The sequence below is a fragment of the Salmo salar genome, chromosome ssa10, assembly GCF_905237065.1.
Source record: "Salmo salar chromosome ssa10, Ssal_v3.1, whole genome shotgun sequence".
In the NCBI taxonomy this organism is placed as follows: domain Eukaryota; kingdom Metazoa; phylum Chordata; class Actinopteri; order Salmoniformes; family Salmonidae; genus Salmo; species Salmo salar.
This window is the reverse complement of record NC_059451.1, coordinates 110,201,937-110,222,885: the sequence shown is the minus strand read 5'-3', so window position 1 is coordinate 110,222,885 and position 20,949 is coordinate 110,201,937. Positions and strand designations below refer to the sequence as shown.

The 20,949-nt window shown below is 41.5% G+C and overlaps 1 protein-coding gene across 5 annotated transcripts; it reads right to left on the bottom strand.

Annotated features, from left to right (window-relative positions):
* Positions 1-42: 42 nt before the first annotated feature.
* LOC106561509 (E3 ubiquitin-protein ligase TRIM47) lies at positions 43-19,436 on the bottom strand. Of its 5 annotated transcripts, XR_006757086.1 has the most exons (5): positions 18,785-19,436; positions 17,620-17,715; positions 2,072-2,294; positions 996-1,415; positions 43-882 (listed from the first exon to the last, which is right to left on the bottom strand). XR_006757086.1 is itself a non-coding variant. In XM_045688415.1 (3 exons), the coding sequence occupies exons 1-3, from the start codon at positions 19,379-19,381 to the stop codon at positions 2,250-2,252; spliced, it is 738 nt and encodes a 245-aa protein (XP_045544371.1). In that variant the 5' UTR covers positions 19,382-19,436; the 3' UTR covers positions 1,364-2,249. The 5 variants fall into 5 exon arrangements, 2 of the variants coding, with proteins under 2 accessions (XP_045544371.1, XP_013981027.1); XR_006757085.1 differs by having other exon boundaries at positions 43-1,415; XR_006757087.1 differs by lacking the exons at positions 17,620-17,715; positions 18,785-19,436 and adding an exon at positions 4,132-4,247 and having other exon boundaries at positions 43-1,415.
* Between the last annotated feature and the right edge of the window lie 1,513 nt (positions 19,437-20,949).

Genomic DNA, 20,949 nt, shown 5'->3' with positions numbered 1-20,949 from the left:
CTGTAACGGTTATCCAAAGGAGTAGACCAAGGTGCAGCGTGGTAAGTGTTCATCTTGATATTTATTTGAACTCAGAACACTTAAACAAAATCATAAACAATGGTAAACGACCGTCAAGGCTTGCAGGCTTATCAGAGCAGTACTACACTAAGATCCCACAACTCAAGGAGGGAAAAAGGGCTGCGTAAGTATGGTTCCCAATCAGAGACAACGGTAGACAGCTGCCTCTGATTGGAAACCATACCTGGCGAAAACATATAAATATAAATACATAGAATGCCCACCCCATATCACACCCTGACCTAACAAACAGAGAAAAATGGCTCTCTCAGGTCAGGGCGTGAGAGTAGGGATCTATGGTGTCTTTGAGCTTCCTGCGAGGATGGAAAAAGAGCAAAGGAAAATGTGTACAGCTCCAAGATAACTGTCAAAGTATAGTATAAATCACTTCAACTCATGGTAAGAGTATGTTGAATAATAATATTCAGAAATGAAAAAAGATGAGAGACTGTTATTTACATACGAGATTCTGACACAGAACTTCTCCACATCCTTCACCTGGGGTAGAAATCTCCCAGTCAGGTTCACCAGATAGTCCAACTTGGAGTGCATCTCCAGCATGCGTTGCCACCGACTCTGTATCCTGGCTCCAGTTTCTCGCCATTGCAAGGCATAAAGGTACACATCCTCTGGGCGACACGGTGGACGTCGGTGACGTTGTCCGCCCACAGGACAGCACAGGGTTGGCACGGGGTGCAGGCAGGGAAGACTTGGTCATACCCAGGGGCACAGAAGATGCCCTTCACACCAATGCGGCACAGGCACTCACCCGTCAATGGGTCGCAGGCAGGCCGGTCGGTACCCTCCATTTGCAGTCGCAGGCTAGGGAGACAGGATAAGGAGGGAAGGGAAATCTATACACAACAGCATTGTCTCGCTTTGTGGTGCTAAGAATTAAAAGACCCATCAATGAATCACTTTTGGCCACAACTTACTGACACAGCGCAGGCCAGGGTTCCCAAAGTGATTCTCCTCATACTCATCACACTGTCTGCTTCCAAACTCAGTATGGCACTGGCACTGACCAGACACCCGAAGAGTCAAATATGAAGGCTTACCAATATAGTATGGGAAAATAAATCTCAGTTTACCATGCTTTGTTTGATATAGAATAGTATAGAATACTGTGCTAGGGAGTATAGAGGCCTTGCCTTGTCACAGTGGTAATTGAGGGAGTTGGTAGGGTCACATTTGCACGATTGGCACCCAGACTCTCCCTTATTGTTCCAGAAGCTGTCGGCACACTCGTCACACAGCGTGACCACCGGACAATGCCCCGTGAGCGGTACACAGAGACACGGGCTGTCCAGAGGGCATTGGGTCACCTCCGTCCCCCTGCCGGTCACAGGAGCACTCTTGGGAACACACATAAACATAAAGACAGTGAAACACACATAAATAGCCACATACCATACCCAAACAGTCATAGAATTAGATTTTTTTTATTTCACCAGGTTAGTCTCTAGTTTCATTATAAACTGGGTGGTTCGAGCCCCGAATGCTGATTGGCTAACAGCCGTGGTATATCAGACCATATACCACGGGTATGACAAAACATTTATTTTTACTGCTCTAATTACATTGTTAACCAGTTTATAATAGCAATAAGGCACCTTGGGGGTTTGTGGTATTTGGCCAATATACCAATGGCCAATATACCAATATATAGGGCTGTATCAAGGCACTCCGCGTTGCGTCATACATAAGAACAGCCCTTAGCCATGGTATATTGGCCATATACCACAACCTCTCGTGCCTTATTGCTTAAATAGAGACCTGGCCAAAATAGCAGCACACAGAGTTTCAGACACATTTACAACATAAAACACAAAGCACTACTGTTTTAAAAAATATATCTACACATTGAGCATGCAATAATTATCTGGGGTGGTGTGGTGCATCTAGGGGTCAAAACATTGACAGCCCCCCACTTTATTGACCATCATAGATTTGAACCTCTTTGCAGTCCTGGGCCAGATGATGATTTGTATACTGTGTGCCCCTGCTATACCTTTGCAGTCCTGGGCCAGTGCGTCTCCATAGTAGCCAGGCTTACAGCTCTGACAGTGGGGTCCCTGGGTGTTGTGAGGTAACGCAGACACTCTCCTGTCACACTGTCACATGGTCACTGTCCGTAGGGTCGATGTTGTTGTTACAGAGACACTCCTCGCAGCCGCCGCCCAGCGTGGTCAAGTCGCCATAGAAACCAGCGGAGCAGGCATCACAGCGGAGGCCTGAATGGAATTTGGGCAGGGAGAGAAATTAGGATCAACGGTCAGTACACCTTTGTGTCCAACCAGGCAGTCACAGGTCAGGCTACCAGACTCTGGGTCATTGTTGCAGGTGCTAGCAAAGAACCATCCACTGGACTGAGTGTCAGGACACAGACAAGGCTCACAAGGCTCCCTGGAGACTGTGTCACAAAAGTAACCCTCCACACACCTGGAGCAACCAAATACACAACATTGAAACATTCTGACTGACACTGTGTACACTGGCAAATCTGTGACTGTAGAAAGAATGATAGTCAGAGAAGTTGGCACACACTTAGGGAACCAAGCTATAGATATGGGTTGATTCTAATAGGGAAATGTGAATAACAGCTTTTAAATGAACAAATGAATGAATAAATTAATGAAACCTCACTTCTCACATTTGCCTCTGGTGGAATGCTCCCTGCAGCCCAGACAGGCTCCATTCCTCCATATTTCTGTTGTATGTGCTTATGGACTGCCCTCTTCAATTTCAACCACAGGTTCAAGTCCGGAGACTGAGATGGACATTGCAAAATTATTATTTTGTGGTCAATGAAAAATGTATTTATGGATTTTGATGTGTTCTTGGGGTCATTGTCTTGCTGGAAGATCCCTTGTGGCCAAGTTTCAGCCTCCTACCAGAGGCAACCAGGTTTTGGCTAAAAATGTCCTGTTACTTGGTAGAGTTCATGATGCCGTTGACCTTAACAAGGGCCCCAGGACCAGTGGAAGCAAAACAGCCCCATAACATCAAAGATCCATCACCATATTTTACAGCAGATATTATTTTTTGCACATGCATCTTTCTTTCGACGCCAAACCCACCACTGGTTTGAGTGGCTAAAGAGCTGTATTTTCCTCTTATCTGAACATAGCACCCGGTTCCAATCCAAGTGCCAATGCCATTAGCAAATTCCAAGCGTTTACATTTGTTGGTTGCTCTTAAAAAAATTCTTTTTTTCAGGAAACCCTTCCAAAGAGCCTATTGGCATGGAGGTGGCGTCGAATTGTAGATTTGGAGACTTGGACTCCAACTTCTGTAAAACTGTGGCCTTTCAATTTTTCTTTGCCTCCCAAACCATCTTCCTCGCTGTGTGTGGGGACAAGATAAACTTGCATCCTCTACAAGGGAATTTTACCATTGTTCCAATGGTTATTTCCAGTGGTGTAAAGTACTTAAGTAAAAATACTTTAAAGAACTACTTAAGTAGTTTTTTTGGGTATCTGTACTTTACTTTACTATTTATATTTTTGACAACAAAATATAGTACTGTCGTGTCTTTGGCTATGCCGGATTAAGTGATATGACATGCTATTCTATAAAATCCTTTCTCTGTAATTAATATTTCCTGATTAAGCTAATCATGTAAATGTAATTAACCAGAAAGTCGGGACACCACGGAAGAGTGTTTATAGAGCAGTTATCTTCCGAATAAACTCTTAAAAACGTAGTATTATTTTACATCGATAGCAGTCAATTTAATCGTCATATGTTCAGTCTCATAATGAAAGTTGTAAATTCTTGGTTATCTTCACGAACCCTGGCTAACAAGTTGAATCAGCAATACAAAATATATACCTAACTAATCACACAGAATTACATATACACAGAATACAAATGAGGTCATACAGAAAACGCCCCTGGTGGACGGAGCCTACATGGCGGCTTGTTACACAAAGAAACGGGGTTGGGCTTGAATGAAAGAGTGGGAAGAATTAGGAACAAAGAAACAGCAGCTATGCTATCGTAAATACAGAATCTTATGCATTCTAAATTACCGCCCATTTGGAAAAGGAAAATGCAATAAATATTTACTCTGAGCTGCGCTTTGGTAGATTGGTCGTAGATGCTGGCCGGGTTGGCCAACAGATCTTCCGGTCCTCGGAAGAATGTCTCTGGTGGTAAATTGGATACGTGGTGGTATCTTCGTCTGTGGTAGACTGGATGCGTCGTCCGTCCTTTCCTAGCCCACGTCTACAGCGGCCGCTGCTAACTCAACGGCTAGGAAGTATCACTTCTGTAGTGAATAAGTTCAAAGTTCATACCATTCACAACCAAAGCTCACGCCAAGGTTGGCTTAGTTCTGTACTTGACATGTGTGTCCTTGTAACGCAGAGGCTGCAGACCTCACGTAGTGGAACACGGTTACATTGTGTCATTGTCTTATATAGTGGCGAGGGGAGGAGGGTGTGTTTCATCGTTTATAACCCCTGTCTCTTCACAGGGGCGGGCCACTGATCAAGCAGGGCACTTTCCTTATGAAAGCCCAATTCTCTCAATTGGAAGCTAAAATTACATTTAATCTCCTAACAAACAATTTCAATATCAAACATTTCAATTACTTAACAATTCCATGTGACTCTGATAACTAGAGGGTGTATACTTTCCCAGGTACAGTTTATGTCATCCTGTCATCAGTCATAATGTCTCAGATGACAACCCAACTGACATCCATACTCATTAAGTTCCAAAGCATATATCCAACTGGTTTTATTACCAAAATATGGTTCCTTTTCCCCATTTGTTTGATGTTCCCAGACTCTCTATATTCAACAAAGGCTATTCAACAGTCCTTCAGTAGGGTCAGAAAGAGAGGGGAAGGAAGAAAGGTATTTATGGGGGGGTCATAAACCTTACCCACAGGCCAACGTCATGACAGTACCTTTTACTCCATACATTTTCCCTGACAACCCAAAGTACTCACTAAATTTTATGCTTAGCAGGACAGGAAAATGTTGAAATTCACACACTTATCAAGAGAACACATGGTCATCCTTACTGCCTATGGTCTGGCGGACTCACTAAACACAAATGCATCTTTTGTAAATAATGTCTAAGTGTTGGAGTGTGCCCCTTCTATCCGTACATTTTTTAACTTCTCTAGGGTAGGGGGCAGTATTCAGAAATTCAGATGAAAAACCTGCCCAAATTAAACTGCCTGCTTCTCGGGCCCAGAAGGTAGGATATGCATATTATTAGTATAATTGGATGGAAAACACTCTGAAGTTTTTGAAACTGTTTGAATGATGTCTGTGAGTATAACAGAACTCATATGGCAGGCAAAAACCTGAGAAAAAATCCAACCAGGAAGTGACTTGTAGTTTTTCTATCTAATCCCTATCAAAACTACAGCGTCTGTGGGGTTATTTTGCACTTCCTAAAGCTTCCATTGGCTGTCAACAGTCTTTAGAAACTTGTTTCATGCGTCTCCTTTTACTGGGCAGAGAATAGGAGCTCAGTCAATCAGTGGACTGCCTGGGACCAGTGAGTTGTTTCCTGCGCGGGCACCCTGGCACGCCGCTCCTTCTTTTCCTCTGTAATGAATACGTTATTGTCCGGTTGGAATATTATCGAAGTTTTATGTTAAAAAGACCCTAAGGATTGATTGTAAACATCGTTTGAGATGTTTCTACGAACAGTAATGAAACTATTTGACTTTTCGTCTCTGGTTTTACGCTCACGCGCTATGCCTTTGGATTAGTGATCTGAACGCGCGAACAAAAGGAGGTATTTGGATATAAATATGGAGTTTTTCAAACAAAAATAACATTTCTTGTGGAAGTGGGAGTCCTGGGAGTGCATTCCGACGCAGATCAGCAAAGGTAAGGGAAGATTTCTAATACTAATTCTGAGTTTAGTTGACTCCAGAACTTGGCGGGTAACTGTATAGCTTGCTTTGATGGCTGAGCTCTGTACTCAGAATATTGAAAAATGTGCTTTCTCCGTAAAGCTATTTTAAAATCTGACACAGCGGTTGCATTAAGGAGAAGTGTATCTATAATTCTTTCAATAACTGTTGTAAATTTTATCAACATTTATGATGAGTATTTTTGTAAATTGATGTGCTCATTCACCGTAGGTTTTGGTGGGAATACATTTTCTGAACATCACGCGCCAATGTAAAATGGGGTTTATGGATATAAATATGAACTTTATCGAACTAAACATACATGTATTTTGTAACATTGAGTCCTGGGAGTGTGATCTGATGAAGATCATCAAAGGGTAGTGATTAATTTTAGCTGTATTTCTGGTTTTTGTGACGCCTCTTCTTGCTTGGAAAATGGCTGTGGGGTTTTTCTTGTTTAGGCACTGTCCTAACATAATCTAATGTTATGCTTTCGCCATAAAGCCTTTTTGAAATCGGAGACTGTGGTTGGATTAAGGAGGATCTTATCTTTAAAATTGTGTATAATACTTGTGTGTTTGAGAAATATAAATTATGAGATTTTTATTGTTTTGAATTTGCCACCCTGCTATTTCACTGGCTGTTGATAGTGTGTACCGCGAGTGGGACGGTCACGTCCCACATACCCAAGAGAGGATAAACAATAAAATGGTGCCGTCTGGATTGCTTAATATAAGGAATTTGAAATGATTTATACTTTTACTTTTGATACTTAAGTATATTTTAGCAATTACATTTACTTTTGATACTTAAGTATATTTAGAACCAAATACTTGTAGACTTTTACTCAAGTAGTATTTTACTGGGTGACTTTCACTTTTACTTGAGTAACCTTCTATTAAGGTCTCTATACTTTTACTCAAGTATGACAATTGGGTACTTTTTCCACCACTGGTTATTTCCCTAATAGTGGAAAGTGGTATATTGTTTTTTTTAGCTCTTTCTTTTGTACCCATTGCCTGATTAAAACCTCTTGAGGATACCCTAGGATAGGGGGCGCCACAGCGCATTTTGAAAAAAAATCGTTCCCATTTTCAACGGCCTACTAATCAAACTCAGAAGCTAGGGCATGCATATACTTATTATATATGGATAGAAAACACCCTAAAGTTTCTAAAACTGTTTGAATGGTGTCTGTGAGTATAACAGAACTCAAATGGCAGTCAAAACCCCGAGACCGATTGAAACAAGAAGTGGAATTCAGAATTGTGGACTCGACTTCTCATCTTTCCCTATAAATCACACCGTTAACCATGGTTCAGTGAGCACTTCCTATTGCTTCCACTAGATGTCGCCAGTCTTTTCACAGTGGTTTGAGCCTTATACAGTCGAAACTCAGTGAATGAGAGTCATTGGAAATTGGTCACAGGGGATGGGCCATCACCATTATGACGCCGGCGGCCATGTCTACCCCCACCTTTGGAAACGGTTTGAAAGACAATTAAATCATCCCCCTCGAATCTTATTGGCTCTCTTGGTGTTACAGGCCCTGAAGATTAATGTTTTACAACGTTTGACATGTTTGAACGAACCTACAGGCGGGAGAATCATTTTATCCGAAACTTCAACCCTGCGCACATCGGAGAATTTGGAGAGAGCCCAAGGACGCGCTACCAACAGCAGGCTAATGGAACGTGAAGTATGGACTTTTTCGACCGAAAATACATCTGTTGTGGACCTGGGATTCTTTCTGATGAAGACAACTAAAGGTAGGCGATTATTGACAATATTATACAAGATGAGATGTGACATGCGATTGTTCCAAGATGGCGCCGAGCTCTGTATATTAGCTCATTTTCTGAGTATCGCATCTCCTTTTATCGCAAAGTGTGATTACCCAGTAAAGTTAATTTAAAATCTGGTATGACAGGTGTTCTCAAGAGATATTCATCTATAAATGTTAGATTGACAATATAAATTTAAAAAATCGTTATAGGATAGTAATTTAGGGAATTGTAGCATTGTTTCCCGGGACGCATTTGAGGGGAAATTCGTTAGTCAACGTCAGACGCCGATGTAAAATGCTGTTTTTATATATAAATATGACCTTTATTGAACAAAAGAATGCATGCATTGTGTAACATGATGTCTTAGGTGTGTCATCTGATGAAGTTTGTAAAAGGTTAGTGCTGCATTTAGCTGTTTTTTGGTTATATGTGATGCAAGTGGTTGGTCAGAAAATGGCTATGTTGCTGCTTTTTACGATGGACTCATCTAACATAATCTAATGATTTGCTTTTCCTGTAAAACCTTTTTGAAATCGGACGATGTGGGTCGATTCAGGAGAGGTGTATCTATAAAAAAATATATATATATATTTATTTTTTTTAAATTATGATTTTTTTTAATGCTAATTGGCGATATGATTTTTCGCTGGATTTTGATCCCGCTGACGGGATGAGACGCTGAAGAGAAAGTCAACAAACGTTTGTCTCTTTTTATTAGTTAGATCTTTATCTTTCCCCATGGTTATAGATGACAAATGGATTTCACATGCGTTTTACCACATTTTTAAAACCCAGTGATAAAGGAAGCCATGGAAGGCCACGATACAGTTTAACTTAAAAAGTAGAACGTTAATACAGATCTTTATGGGTTCCAATCATTTTGACACCTATCTTTTTGAGATTTGTTTTATTACTTGTTAAAAACATTTTTCTCTGAGCAATTGTATTAGTATAAAATAATATAATTTATATATTTTTTGGTGCATACAATATAGTTCAGTATTTGTATTATACTGTCTTTTTTGCTCATCTTTATCTTTATTATGGTATGTAACCAGAGAAGGTCATTGTCATGGTGACGTGCGTGCGCAGCCGTTGAGTCCGAAACCGAATGTCAGCAGGGCGCAGGAGTCACAGCAGCGGCCAATCAAGTAGGGCTTGCACTCACACAGCCCTCCAAATTTACTGCAGGAGGGGCCTTGAGAGCCCTGGAGGTTATACCTGAAAGCTGGAGACACAAGTAATGGCATGAAACACACACACTATACACACACATCACATATACTACACATAAACATAATATTAAAACATTTCTGTGAAATTTACTTTTTCTAAGATTCTTCCCTTCTCTCAGTTATTTGAGCAGTAGCCAGAATGAGTATATACCTACCAGTGGAGGCTCCCCATACGAGGAAGGGGAGGACCATCCTCCTCAGTGAATTTCATAAAAATAAAAATAGTGAATCTTTAAAAAGTTATCCTTTTTAGATAAAACTATACTAAATCAATTCACGTCACCAAATAATTAATTAAAACACACTGTTTTGCAATGAAGATCTACAATAGCCTCAACAGCACTCTGTAGGGTAGCACCATGGTGTAGCCGGACAACAGCTAGTTTCTCTCCTCCTCTGGGTACATTGACTTCAATACAAAACCTAGGAGGTTCGTGGTCCTCACCCCCTTCCATAGACTTACACAGTAATTATGGCAACTTCCGGAGGACGTCCTATCAGAGCTCTTGCAGAATGAACTGATATGTTGTCCACCCAATCAAAGGATCACTGAATTAATCTAGTGCTGAAGTATAACCTACAGCTAGCTAGCACTGCAGTGCATACAATGTGGTGAGTAGTTGACTCAAAGAGAGAGAAAGACAAAAACATTTTTGTTTTTAACAAATTAATTTCTTCAGAAATGAAGGAGAAGAGAGAGAGAGCTATAGTTTGCATTTTTTCACTTTCAGTTACGTAGCTAGCCAATGCAGCCGATTTAAACACCCAGCTCAAACAGAGAGGGATGCTATGTTACCTAGCTGGCTATGGCTATCCAAATTGGAACTTATCCAAGTCATGGTAAGCTTTTTGTTTTATTAATTTATTGCCACCGTGGCCCGCCGGTGTAACTGCTAAACTGCTTGCTAACTGTACTGCAGGATTATAGCGGGTTTACTAACGTGTTAGTTTTAGTAGCTATGTCGACTTGATGTTAGCTAATATGGTGACAATGATGTACAGTAGGCTGTGTGTAGTGGTTATGATATGAAGGTGTGGCTTGGAGGTTTTTTCGCCTGGTCACACAGCTGACAAGCGAAGGGAAAAGGTGAGAGGAGGAGACCGCGTAGATGCAATAAGGAATTACAGTAGCCTAAACCTATCTATGTTCCATAGAGCTGGGTGAATGGAATTTGAATGACAGTCATCTAACATGCTGTAATAGAAATAAGGTTATGCTCATGAAAAAAATCATCGTTCAGACTTCCCAAATGGCTCAGCGGTCTAAGCCAATGCATCACAGTGTTGCAGCATCACTACAGCCTGGGGTTCGATCCCCAGGCTGTGTCACAACCGGCTGTTACCACGAGTCCCATAGGGGGGCGCACAATTTTTTTCTGAGGTCTTGGCATTTTTCTTAGGATTTTCCCATGATGTCAAGCAAAGAGGCACTGAGTTTGAAGGTAGGCCTTGAAATACATCCACAGGTACACCTCCAATTGACTCAAATGATGTCAATTAGACTATCAGAAGCTTCTAAAGCCATAACATAATTTTCTGGAATTTTCCAAGCTGTTTAAAGGCACAGTCAACTTAGTGTATGTTAGCTTCTTACACACTGGAATTGTGAAATGGTGAATTACAGGTGAAATCATCTGTCTATAAACAATTGTTGGAAAAATTACTTGTGTCATGCACAAAGTAGATGTCCTAACCGACTTGCCAAAACTATAGTTTGTTAACAAGAAATTTGTGGAGAGGTTGAAAAACGAGTTTTAATGACTCCAACCTAAGTGTATGTAAACTTCCAACTTCAACTGTACATCTATGATAGGTTCAGATTTGGTCCAGTTTGGTCCGTCTGTAGACGTTAACATCAAGGCCACGGTGGACTGACCAAATTTTAATTACTTTTCAACGTCCATGGACGTCTGGTGTCAGTTGGTGCTCAGTGGGTGAAGACGCTGGTTACAGTAAATGGAAAGAGAGGGGGCTCATGGGTAGGTGTGAGAGGTGACATTAACTGGAGAGGTGACATTAACTGGAGTTGGCCAATTTGGTAACGGAATTACGAGTTTGAATCACTTAATAATTCATAAATCAAATTTATATCAGTACAATCACTATAACTAATTGGTAGGCCTACCATTACTTGTTACTTCTGTGAACATTCATTATCCTCCCTCCTCAAGAGGGATAGAAAACAGAAAATAAAGATGTTTTTTTTATAAAAGAATTACAAGGCAGAAGGCAATATTTCCTACATATTTTCCAATAAAAAATATGTGTTGACCAGCTGGCTGGAGTGTTTACGGACTTATTCAATTTCTCTCTAACCCAGTCTGCTGTCCCCACATGCTTCAAGATGTCCAGCATTGTTCCTGTACCCAAGAGAGCAAAAGGTTCTTCTGTCATCATGAAGTGCTTTGAGAGACTAGTCAAGGATCATATCACCTCTACCTTACCTGACACCCTAGACCCACTTCAATTTGCATAACGCCTCAATAGATCCACAGACGATGCAATCGCCATCGCACTGCACACCGCCCTAGCCCATCTGGACGAGAAGAATAGCTATGCAAGAATGCTGTTCATTGACTATAGCTCAGCATTCAACACCATAGTACCATCCAAGGTCATCATTAACCTGTTGGGGCTAGGGGGCAGTATTTTCACGGCTGGATAAAAAAACGTACCCGATTTAATCTGGTTACTAATCCTACCCAGTAACTAGAATATGCATATACTTATTATATATGGATAGAAAACACCCTAAAGTTTCTAAAACTGTTTGAATGGTGTCTGTGAGTATAACAGAACTCATTTGGCAGGCAAAACCCTGAGACATTTTCTGACAGGAAGTGGATACCTGATGTGTTGGATTACCTTTAAGCCTATGCCATTGAAACACACAGGGGCTGATTAATGTTTTGGCACTTCCTATTGCTTCCACTAGATGTCACCAGCTTTTACAAAGTGTTTTGAGTCTTTTACTATGAGATATGACCGAACAAGAGCCTTGGAACGGTGATGGCCGATTAGACTCTGGCGCGCGAGGTCATGTTGGGTACCCTCGTTCCAATACGTTTTAAAAGAGAATGCATTCGTCCACCTTGAATATTATTCATGTTCTGGTTAAAAAGGCACTAATGATTTATGCTATACAACGTTTGACATGTTTGAACGAACGTAAATATATTTTTTCCCCTCGTTCATGAAGTGAAGTCCGGCGGGCTTAGATCATGTGCTAACAACACGGAGCTTTTTGGACATAAATGATGAGCTTTTTTGAACAAAACTACATTCGTTATGGACCTGGGATTCCTGGAAGTGACATCTGATGAAGAGAATCAAAGGTAATGGATTATTTACATAGTATTTTCGATTTTAGATCTCTCCAACATGGCCGTTTGTCTGTATCGCAAAGCGTATTTTTCTGGGCGCAGTGCTCAGATTATTGCAAAGTGTGATTTCCCAGTAAGGTTATTTTTAAATCTGGCAAGTCGATTGCGTTCAAGAGATGTAAATCTATAATTCTTTAAATGACAATATAATATTTTACCAATGTTTTCTAATTTTAATTATTTAATTTGTGGTGCTGACTTGACTGCCGGTTATTGAAGGGAAACGATTTCCTGAACATCAACGCCATAGTAAAACGCTGTTTTTGGATATAAATATGAACTTGATAGAACTAAAAATGCATGCATTGTCTAACATAATGTCCTAGGAGTGTCATCTGATGGAGATTGTCAAAGGTTAGTGCATCATTTTAGCTGGTTTTATGGTTTTGGTGTAAGATAGTTGTATGTTTGAAAAATTTGAATTTTGACATTTATTTGGTTTCAAATTTGCCGCTCTTGAAATGCACCTGCTGTTGATAGGGTGCACCACGGGAGGCACGCTAGCGTCCCACATAGCCCCAAGAGGTTAACCTGTTAGGGCTAGGGGGCAGTATTGACACGGCTGGATAAAAAACGTACCCGATTTAATCTGGTTACTACTCCTGCCCAGTAACTAGAATATGCATATAATTATTGGCTTTGGATAGAAAACACCCTAAAGTTTCTAAAACTGTTTGAATGGTGTCTGTGAGTATAACAGAACTCATATGGCAGGCCAAAACATGAGAAGATTTCAAGCAGGAAGTGGCCTGTCTGAGAAGTAGTGTTTCATCTTGGCTCTTTTTATTGAAGACTCAGGATCTATGCAATAACGTGACACTTCCTACGGCTTCCATATGGTCTCAGAGCCCGGGAAAAAGCTGAACGATATCGAGGCAGGCTCTGGCTGAAACACTTTATCGCTTTTGGCAAGTGGCCACTCAGAGTACTATGGGCTTAGGCGCGTGCCCACTTCGACCGAATGCTTTCTTTTCCTTTGTCTGTTTACCTAAAAGCAGATTCCCGGTCGGAATATTATCGCTTTTTTTATGAGAAAAATGGCATAAAAATTGATTTTAAACAGCGGTTGACATGCTTCGAAGTACGGTAATGGAATATTTAGAATTTTTTTGTCACGAATTGCGCCATGCTCGCCACCCTTATTTACCCTTTAGCATAGTGTCTTGAACGCACGAACAAAACGCCGCTGTTTGGATATAACGATGGATTATTTTGGACCAAACCAACATTTGTTATTGAAGTAGAAGTCCTGGGAGTGCATTCTGACGAAGACAACAAAGGTAATAACATTTTTCTTATAGTAAATCTGACTTTGATGAGTGCTAAACTTGCTGGGTATCTAAATAGCTAGCCCTGTGATGCCGGGCTATCTACTGAGAATATTGCAAAATGTGGTTTCCCCCGAAAAGCTATTTTAAAATCGGACATAGAGTGCATAGAGGAGTTCTGTATCTATAATTCTTAAAATTATTGTTATGCTTTTTGTGAACGTTTATCGTGAGTAATTTAGTAAATTCACCGGCAGTGTTCGGTGGGAATGCTAGTCACATGCTAGTCACATGCTAATGTAAAAAGCTGGTTTTTGATATAAATATGAACTTGATTGAACAAAACATGCATGTATTGTATAACATAATGTCCTAGGGTTGTCATCTGATGAAGATCATCAAAGGTTAGTGTTACATTTAGCTGTGGTTTGGGTTTATGTGACATTATATGCTAGCTTGAAAAATGGGTGTCTGATTATTTCTGGCTGGGTACTCTGCTGACATAATCTAATGTTTTGCTTTCGTTGTAAAGCCTTTTTGAAATCGGACAGTGTGGTTAGATTAACGAGTCTTATCTTTCAAATGGTGTATAATAGTCGTATGTTTGAAATATTGAAATTATTGCATTTTTGAGGTTGTTGAATAGAGTGGGATGCTCACGTCCCACCTAGCCCAGACATGTTAAGAAACAAACACTTGTCTACACTTGTCTACGAAAAGAGACACCCAGCCGAGAGCCATGAAACGAAAACCACTTGTAAATTTACCAAAACGAACCAACTCTTTACGGATCTGTTCGTCTGTAATAAACGGAGGCAGATTAGACACCACTACTCTTGTCGAAATCAGCACCAACACACCCCTCACATAAATCATACTGGTAACTAGCCGGGCAACAAGACTCACCTTTTACATTACCACAACCACCGCCTTTTTCATTCTGGATACAGAGTGTATATGTTCCTCTCCCACCTGTTCACCGACCATGATCAATAATTCCTCCACACCATTCTCCAGAACGCACCTGAAGAGACAGCGTTTCTTCTCCACTCGGTTGAGGACATCACAACTCCCAAACAAACTACCCTACTCCCCCCTCAACTCTAACCGATAAACAGTGGAAACTAATAAACAAACCCTAAACTAGAAAATACATTTGGGATATACACAACAAGAATAGTAGAACTCCTCAGGAACCACAAAACCCTCACACAACACCTTCTTCTTCTATGATATAATGGTGGTCCTCAAACCAACGTTAAAGGTGCATGGCGCCACCTACTGTGCTGGAGTGTTCAATCACGGTTTACACCATTTCTAAATCATCCTACCTAACTCAGCACTTCTGAGAAAATAAAAGAGTCCTAACTTCTAATAGACCCTCCCAAATCCCTTCCAACCCCCCCAACCTCAATGACCCTACCCTTCAATCTTTCCCTCTCTTCAACATCCTTACAACAATATAACAACACATGCTCCACCGTTTCATTGACAATACCCTCCAGACTCAAACCATTCACATGCTGCCAACCAGATGTAAGGACCAGTTCAATGTACAATGTCCTAAGCACAATCGAGTAAAAAACACCTCTTCCTTCCTAATCTGACCTTTGAACCTTGGTCCACCGACCTTTAGAAGACATATAAATGCCTTGTGCTCAGTCCCATCTCATCTGCCACACATCTGTCAAAATGTCTCCGATCTTCCATTTGTCCTCACCTCTACCCAGTGGAACATTAATATATATTATATCTTGTTTTAAAGCTCTTTTAGATAACTGGTCTACAATTTCATTCCCTTCCACACCTGAATGTGCTGGGACCCAGCAGAATCTTACTACTACACCCATTCTCTCATTTCTCCATAATAACATTGATACTTACAACTATCCAACCAAAACCACTGCCTTGTCTACTAGTATATTCCCAACAGTCATCTAGAACAGTAGCAGTGGGATGCTCAACCTCACAGCCTTGCAACCCAATAAGATAATGACAATTTATTACACCGTACACCCAAAGGCATCTCACCTGCCTCCACTAGTAAGACACATAAAGATGTTGATTTAAATGCACCAATACATATCCTTAAAGCTATATACTGGATTCTGTCCAACTTCTGAAGACAAGTCTTTGCCTCTTTCCATAAACTATACACCCGTAATCAATTGTCGTCCTGATCAGAGCTCTATAAATATCCATCAACGATTGTCTGTCAGCACCCCATTCATAACCAGAGACCCACACAACCAACTACCATGAAAGTGATGGAATGAGAGAGAGAGAGACATCATTACAACACTGTACATAGACATAATATAACGTTTCTTCTTCTTTGGAGTTTAACGTCGGTTGGCATCCAATATGTTGTATTATCGCCCCCAACTGGACTATAATATAAATCTATTTTACTTTGTGGTACAAAATGGGAAAAGGGGAAATTATGATAATACTAAGTAACACCATTCCAAATAAAACAACACCCTTCCAACTAACCCTACAGTCATTAAAAACCCACTACCCCATTCCACTACTTAGACCCTATCTGCTCCTGCACCATGCCAACTAACCCTACACTCATTAAAAACCCACTACCCCATTCCACTACTTTGACCCTATCTGCTCCTGCACCATGCCAACGACCTGGGAGGATGGGACACCACCACTCAACACACCCTGGAACTCTTCTGAAGTCAAATCTCATATGACCAAATACTTCTCTGCAGCTGCCACCACAACATCTATTGTCTGTGATTTACGTTCCATTTCTGCGGTACAGTTGATAACCATTGCTTTGAACTCTAAGAAGCCAACCTTACTGAAGCATATATCACTCGTTGGCCTATCCCTCTGTGCTGGCACAGATCTACTACTCACAGGGATCCTCAGGATTCCTCACCCTTGACCCATCCTCCTCTACTTTCTTCACTGCCTCAACATACGACACCTTCTGCACTACTCTGACTCTAGCCACCTCAACCTGCCTCTCTCTCACCAGACACTTCTGATCCCCAGGAACATGGGCATCCCTACAGTTGACAAACAGAACTTTATCCACCGAAACTACACAATCCTCTATCCCATGACCTCCTGCACACTTCCCACATCTTGGAATCTCCCTCCCTACAAACTGCTGCAACATGACCATAAACGTTGCACCTGAAACAGCTCAGTGGATTCAACACAAAGACTCTAATAGGATAACTGATATACCCTAACATGACTTTGTCGGGTAAAGACTCAAACGCTGACAGTGACTCCTCTGTTTCACCACGCTCACCACCGGGTCTGCTTCACACCAAACGGCGGGCATCACAAACACCAAGAGTCTTCAACTTCAATTGCTCCACCTCCACCCTAACGCTACCCCAGAAATCACTCCTTTCAATGGTGCCCTGTTCCTAAGAGCAAAACAAGAAACAGATCTTGACCCAAGTTGCGTGACACAGAGCTCCAACTCTGGTCAGAAGAAACACAAACAAATATCGATAGTCCCACCCACCGTGAAACCACAAAAAAACTCTGTTTTCCAATTGAATTATAACATTTGAAATGTCTCTTCCTTTGAAACTTTTGTGAGTGTAATGTTTACTGTTCATTTCTGTTCATTTGTAAACATATGTTTCCCATGCCAATAAAGCCCTTTGAATTGAAATGAATTGAGAGAGAGCTCCATGTTAATGTATAGGGGACATGAGTCAGTCATGGTTACTCATGGTTATGTGATGAGGTAGACCCGCCTGCGACTTCAAAATCAGTGTCGGCCCAATAGGGAATGTCCTCTTGGTGTAATGGTCAAAATGTTGCTTTCTCGTGGTAGACCTGGGTTCATATCCTGTCGGTGACATTAAACAGTCTATTCTCTGAAAGGGGTCAAGACAGCCTGTTCTCAACGGTGGGGTCAGTAGGATTGGAGAGGGGCCCCTCTCTCTCTCTCTCTCTCTATCTCTGACTGGAGGAGAGAAGTTAAATGGTTTGTCTCCTCTGGTCAACAATACTCACCTTGAAAGACTCCACAGCCTGTTGGAGCTCCTTCAGCTCCTTCTCTCTCTCCTGGAATCTCTGCTGGACCTTCTGCTGACTCATCCCCAGCTGCCTCTGTGGAGAATCACTCTTCAATGAGCTATCAAGCTTTATTTGTCCAGTAGATCAATAATATAGTAATGTGACATAGGGCCAATAGAAGATAGGGACACAAATATTGAGGAAGTGTCTGTCTGAAATTAAATCATTATGTAGTCATGTGAATGATTATAGCTTTAACAGTACACAAATCAGGGAGTTGATTGGGTGTTTGATAATGAATGATAATGGTGTTTGATAACAAATGATAATGATGTTTGACTTGTTCGATTCTAGCTAGAAATATACTTATGTTACCATACTATAACGTATTGATGACTTTACATGTATAAGGAATGTATATGTTGGGGTCAATGAAGGGTGGATAGGAACTTGGTGTATGGAAGGTTACTGAGAGAGACAAAGGGAAGTGCTGAAATATTCTGTTCAAACATGTTATTGTTGAATATCAATGTTCTTAAAGAGGGAGGCAAAGGGCAACTAGTTTCAGTCTCTGATAAGGCAGGACAGCTGCAGAACTAGAGAGGAGCCAGGAATTTGGCTTGAGGTCAAGTCAACAGATGAAGTGAGAAGAAGCCTCTGGGAGGGGGGCCAGAGATGCCCACCCCAACGACCCTCCTACTACAGTCCTATCTCACACACATACACTTCCACACCCACAAAGGTTTTAGCATCAGGCAGGGCCATGACAACACCAGCGAGAGGAACCAATTAAGTTCCTGCCTAGCAACAGAGATGTATTGGCTGTCTAGATGTGTAAGGAGTTGACCCCGCCTAGTATGAGATTATAAATATATGTTCTTGGGTCATTAAACATTGTCTTTGCAGCTGTATGACCCAGTGGGTGAAAAAACTTGGTTTGAGTTTTCACTCTGTCTGTTCAGAACCTAACAGACTTTAAAAAATGGTGATACATTTGGAGAATCTGGGTTAACATATCTATATACTCAAGGGTTGTGTTCGTATTTATTCTGCTGAGGATCCATTTCATTTGAATGATCTCATATTCAAACAGCCTTAGTTCCTCCTGTATCTTTAATTCTTTGTTTATCAGACAGTCACCAACAAGTTGTTCTGGTCTTACCTGTTTCTCAGTCCTCTCTGCTGCAGCTGACACTGTATCATGGCCTTTATGTTCATCCATTGTACACAGCATACAGATACACTGCTGATCGGTTCGACAAAAAACCTCCAGCAGTTTGTCATGATGAGAGCAGATCTTCTCCTGTAGTTGTGCGGTGGCTTTGACCAGCTTGTGCTTCTTGAAAGCAGGATATTCATAGTGAGGTTGGAGATGAGTCTCACAGTAAGAGGCCAGACACGCCAGACAGGACATGAGGGCTTTCTGCTTTCTAGTCCCAGTGCAGAAATCACACGTCACATCTCCAGGTCCAGCATAGCACATAGCAGGAGGGGGAGCAGCCTGAAGTCCTGTCTTCTTCAGTTTCTCCACCATCTCAGCCAACATGTTATTTTTCCTCAGATTAGGCCTTGGAGTGAAGGTCTCTCTGCACTGAGGACAGCTATAGACTCCTTTCAGAACATCCTGATCCCAGCAGCCCTCAATACAGATTCTACAGTAATTGTGTCCACAGGCAGTAGTGACCGGCTCCTTCAGTAGATCCAGACAGACAGAACAACAGAACAGGTCCTGGTCCAGCAGAACTCCCTGCTGAGCCATTTGGACGGTTGTTCACTCTCACACAGACAGACGAGACAGACTCAGATCAGTTTCGTTTCCTCAGAAGAGAGTTTGTGGGAGGGGGAGGGACTTCCTGGTTCTGCCAGAAGGGTGGGGTTAGAGGGAGGGAGGGGTTAGAGGGAGGGAACGAGGGAACGAGGGAAGGAGGGGTGCAGGGAGGGAGCCAGTGAGGTAGAAGTTAGAGCAAAGGAGGGAGAGAGAGAACTGCATGCAACGTCTAGAGGGAGACAAAGATTTTAGTTCCCAGGTTAGGACCCTTAATATGGAATACATTAAATAGAGTTGTTAGAATATATAAAGGGTAACAGTTTCTATGAAGTACAAATTATAATTATTTTAATGAGCTTTATAATGCCTTATAATACACTTATGTGTTATAACACTGATTATAAGTGTCTATAATAATTAATAAGTGGTTGTAATGAGGAGGGAACTTGATATTGATACAATGTACTGTAGTTGAAATGAATACTGTATGTATTGACTGATCATTGAGAATGAGGTAATACTTTACATTACAGTGTGGTTATTACTGTTAGGTCTAGGATCAGGGTTAGAGGTACTACATTCAGCAGTAACCCTAGACATATCTAGGACTAAAAAGACAAGACGTTTTACAATCAGATTTTTTTGTATCTCTTCTTAGTCATACAGATCGCCCCACATCTTATAGGTGGACGGGGTTATGAACATATCCAATACATTATTTCTGAAACCAGATGAAATGAAACTGTCTTTCAGCAGGAAAAGCTTCTCTAATAATCCTAACCATGGCTGGGTGTCTTCAGAGACTGAGAGGTATAGAGACACACTGACAAGGTGACAGGTATCCTAGTGGTTTAGAGACTGAGAGGTATAGAGACACACTGTCAAGGTGACAGGTATCCTAGTGGTTTAGAGACTGAGAGGTATAGAGACACACTATCAAGGTGACAGGTATCCTAGTGGTTTAGAGACTGAGAGGTATAGAGACACACTGTCAAGGTGACAGGTATCCTAGTGGTTTAGCGACTGAGAGGTACAGAGACACATTGTCAAGGCGGCAGGCAGTGGTGGAAAAAGTAGAAAGTTATCCTACTTGAGTAAAAGTAAAGATCCATTAATAGAACATTTACATTTACGTCATTTAGCAGACGCTCTTTTCCAGAGCGAATTACACATTTGTGCATTCACCTTATGATATCCAGTGGAACAACCACTTTACAATAGGACATCTATATATATTTTTTTTTGGGGGGGGGTTAGAAGGATTACTTTATCCTATCCCAGGTATTCCTTAAAGAGGTGGGGTTTAAGGTGTCTACGGAAGGTGGTGATTGACTCCGCTGTCCTGGCGTCGTGAGGGAGCTTGTTCCACCATTGGGGTGCCAGAGCAGTGAACAGTTTTGACTGGGCTGAGCAGGAACTGTGCTGCCGCAGAGGTAGGGAGGCGAGCAGGCCAGAGGTGGATGAACGCAGTGCCCTTCTTTGGGTGTAGGGACTGTTCATAGCCTGAAGGTACGGAGGTGCCGGTCCCCTCACAGCTCCGTAGGCAAGCACCATGGTCT

Coding starts and splice junctions, on each gene's coding strand:
- LOC106561509 (XM_014125552.2), bottom strand. CDS start 19,381: ATGGCTCAGCAGGGAGTTCTGCTGGACCAGGACCTGTTCTGTTGTTCT. Junction 17,716..18,784: donor CAGAGAGGACTGAGAAACAG/GTAAGACCAGAA, acceptor GATTCTCCACAG/AGGCAGCTGGGGATGAGTCA. Junction 8,960..17,619: donor AGGCTGTGGAGTCTTTCAAG/GTGAGTATTGTT, acceptor TTGTGTCTCCAG/CTTTCAGGTATAACCTCCAG.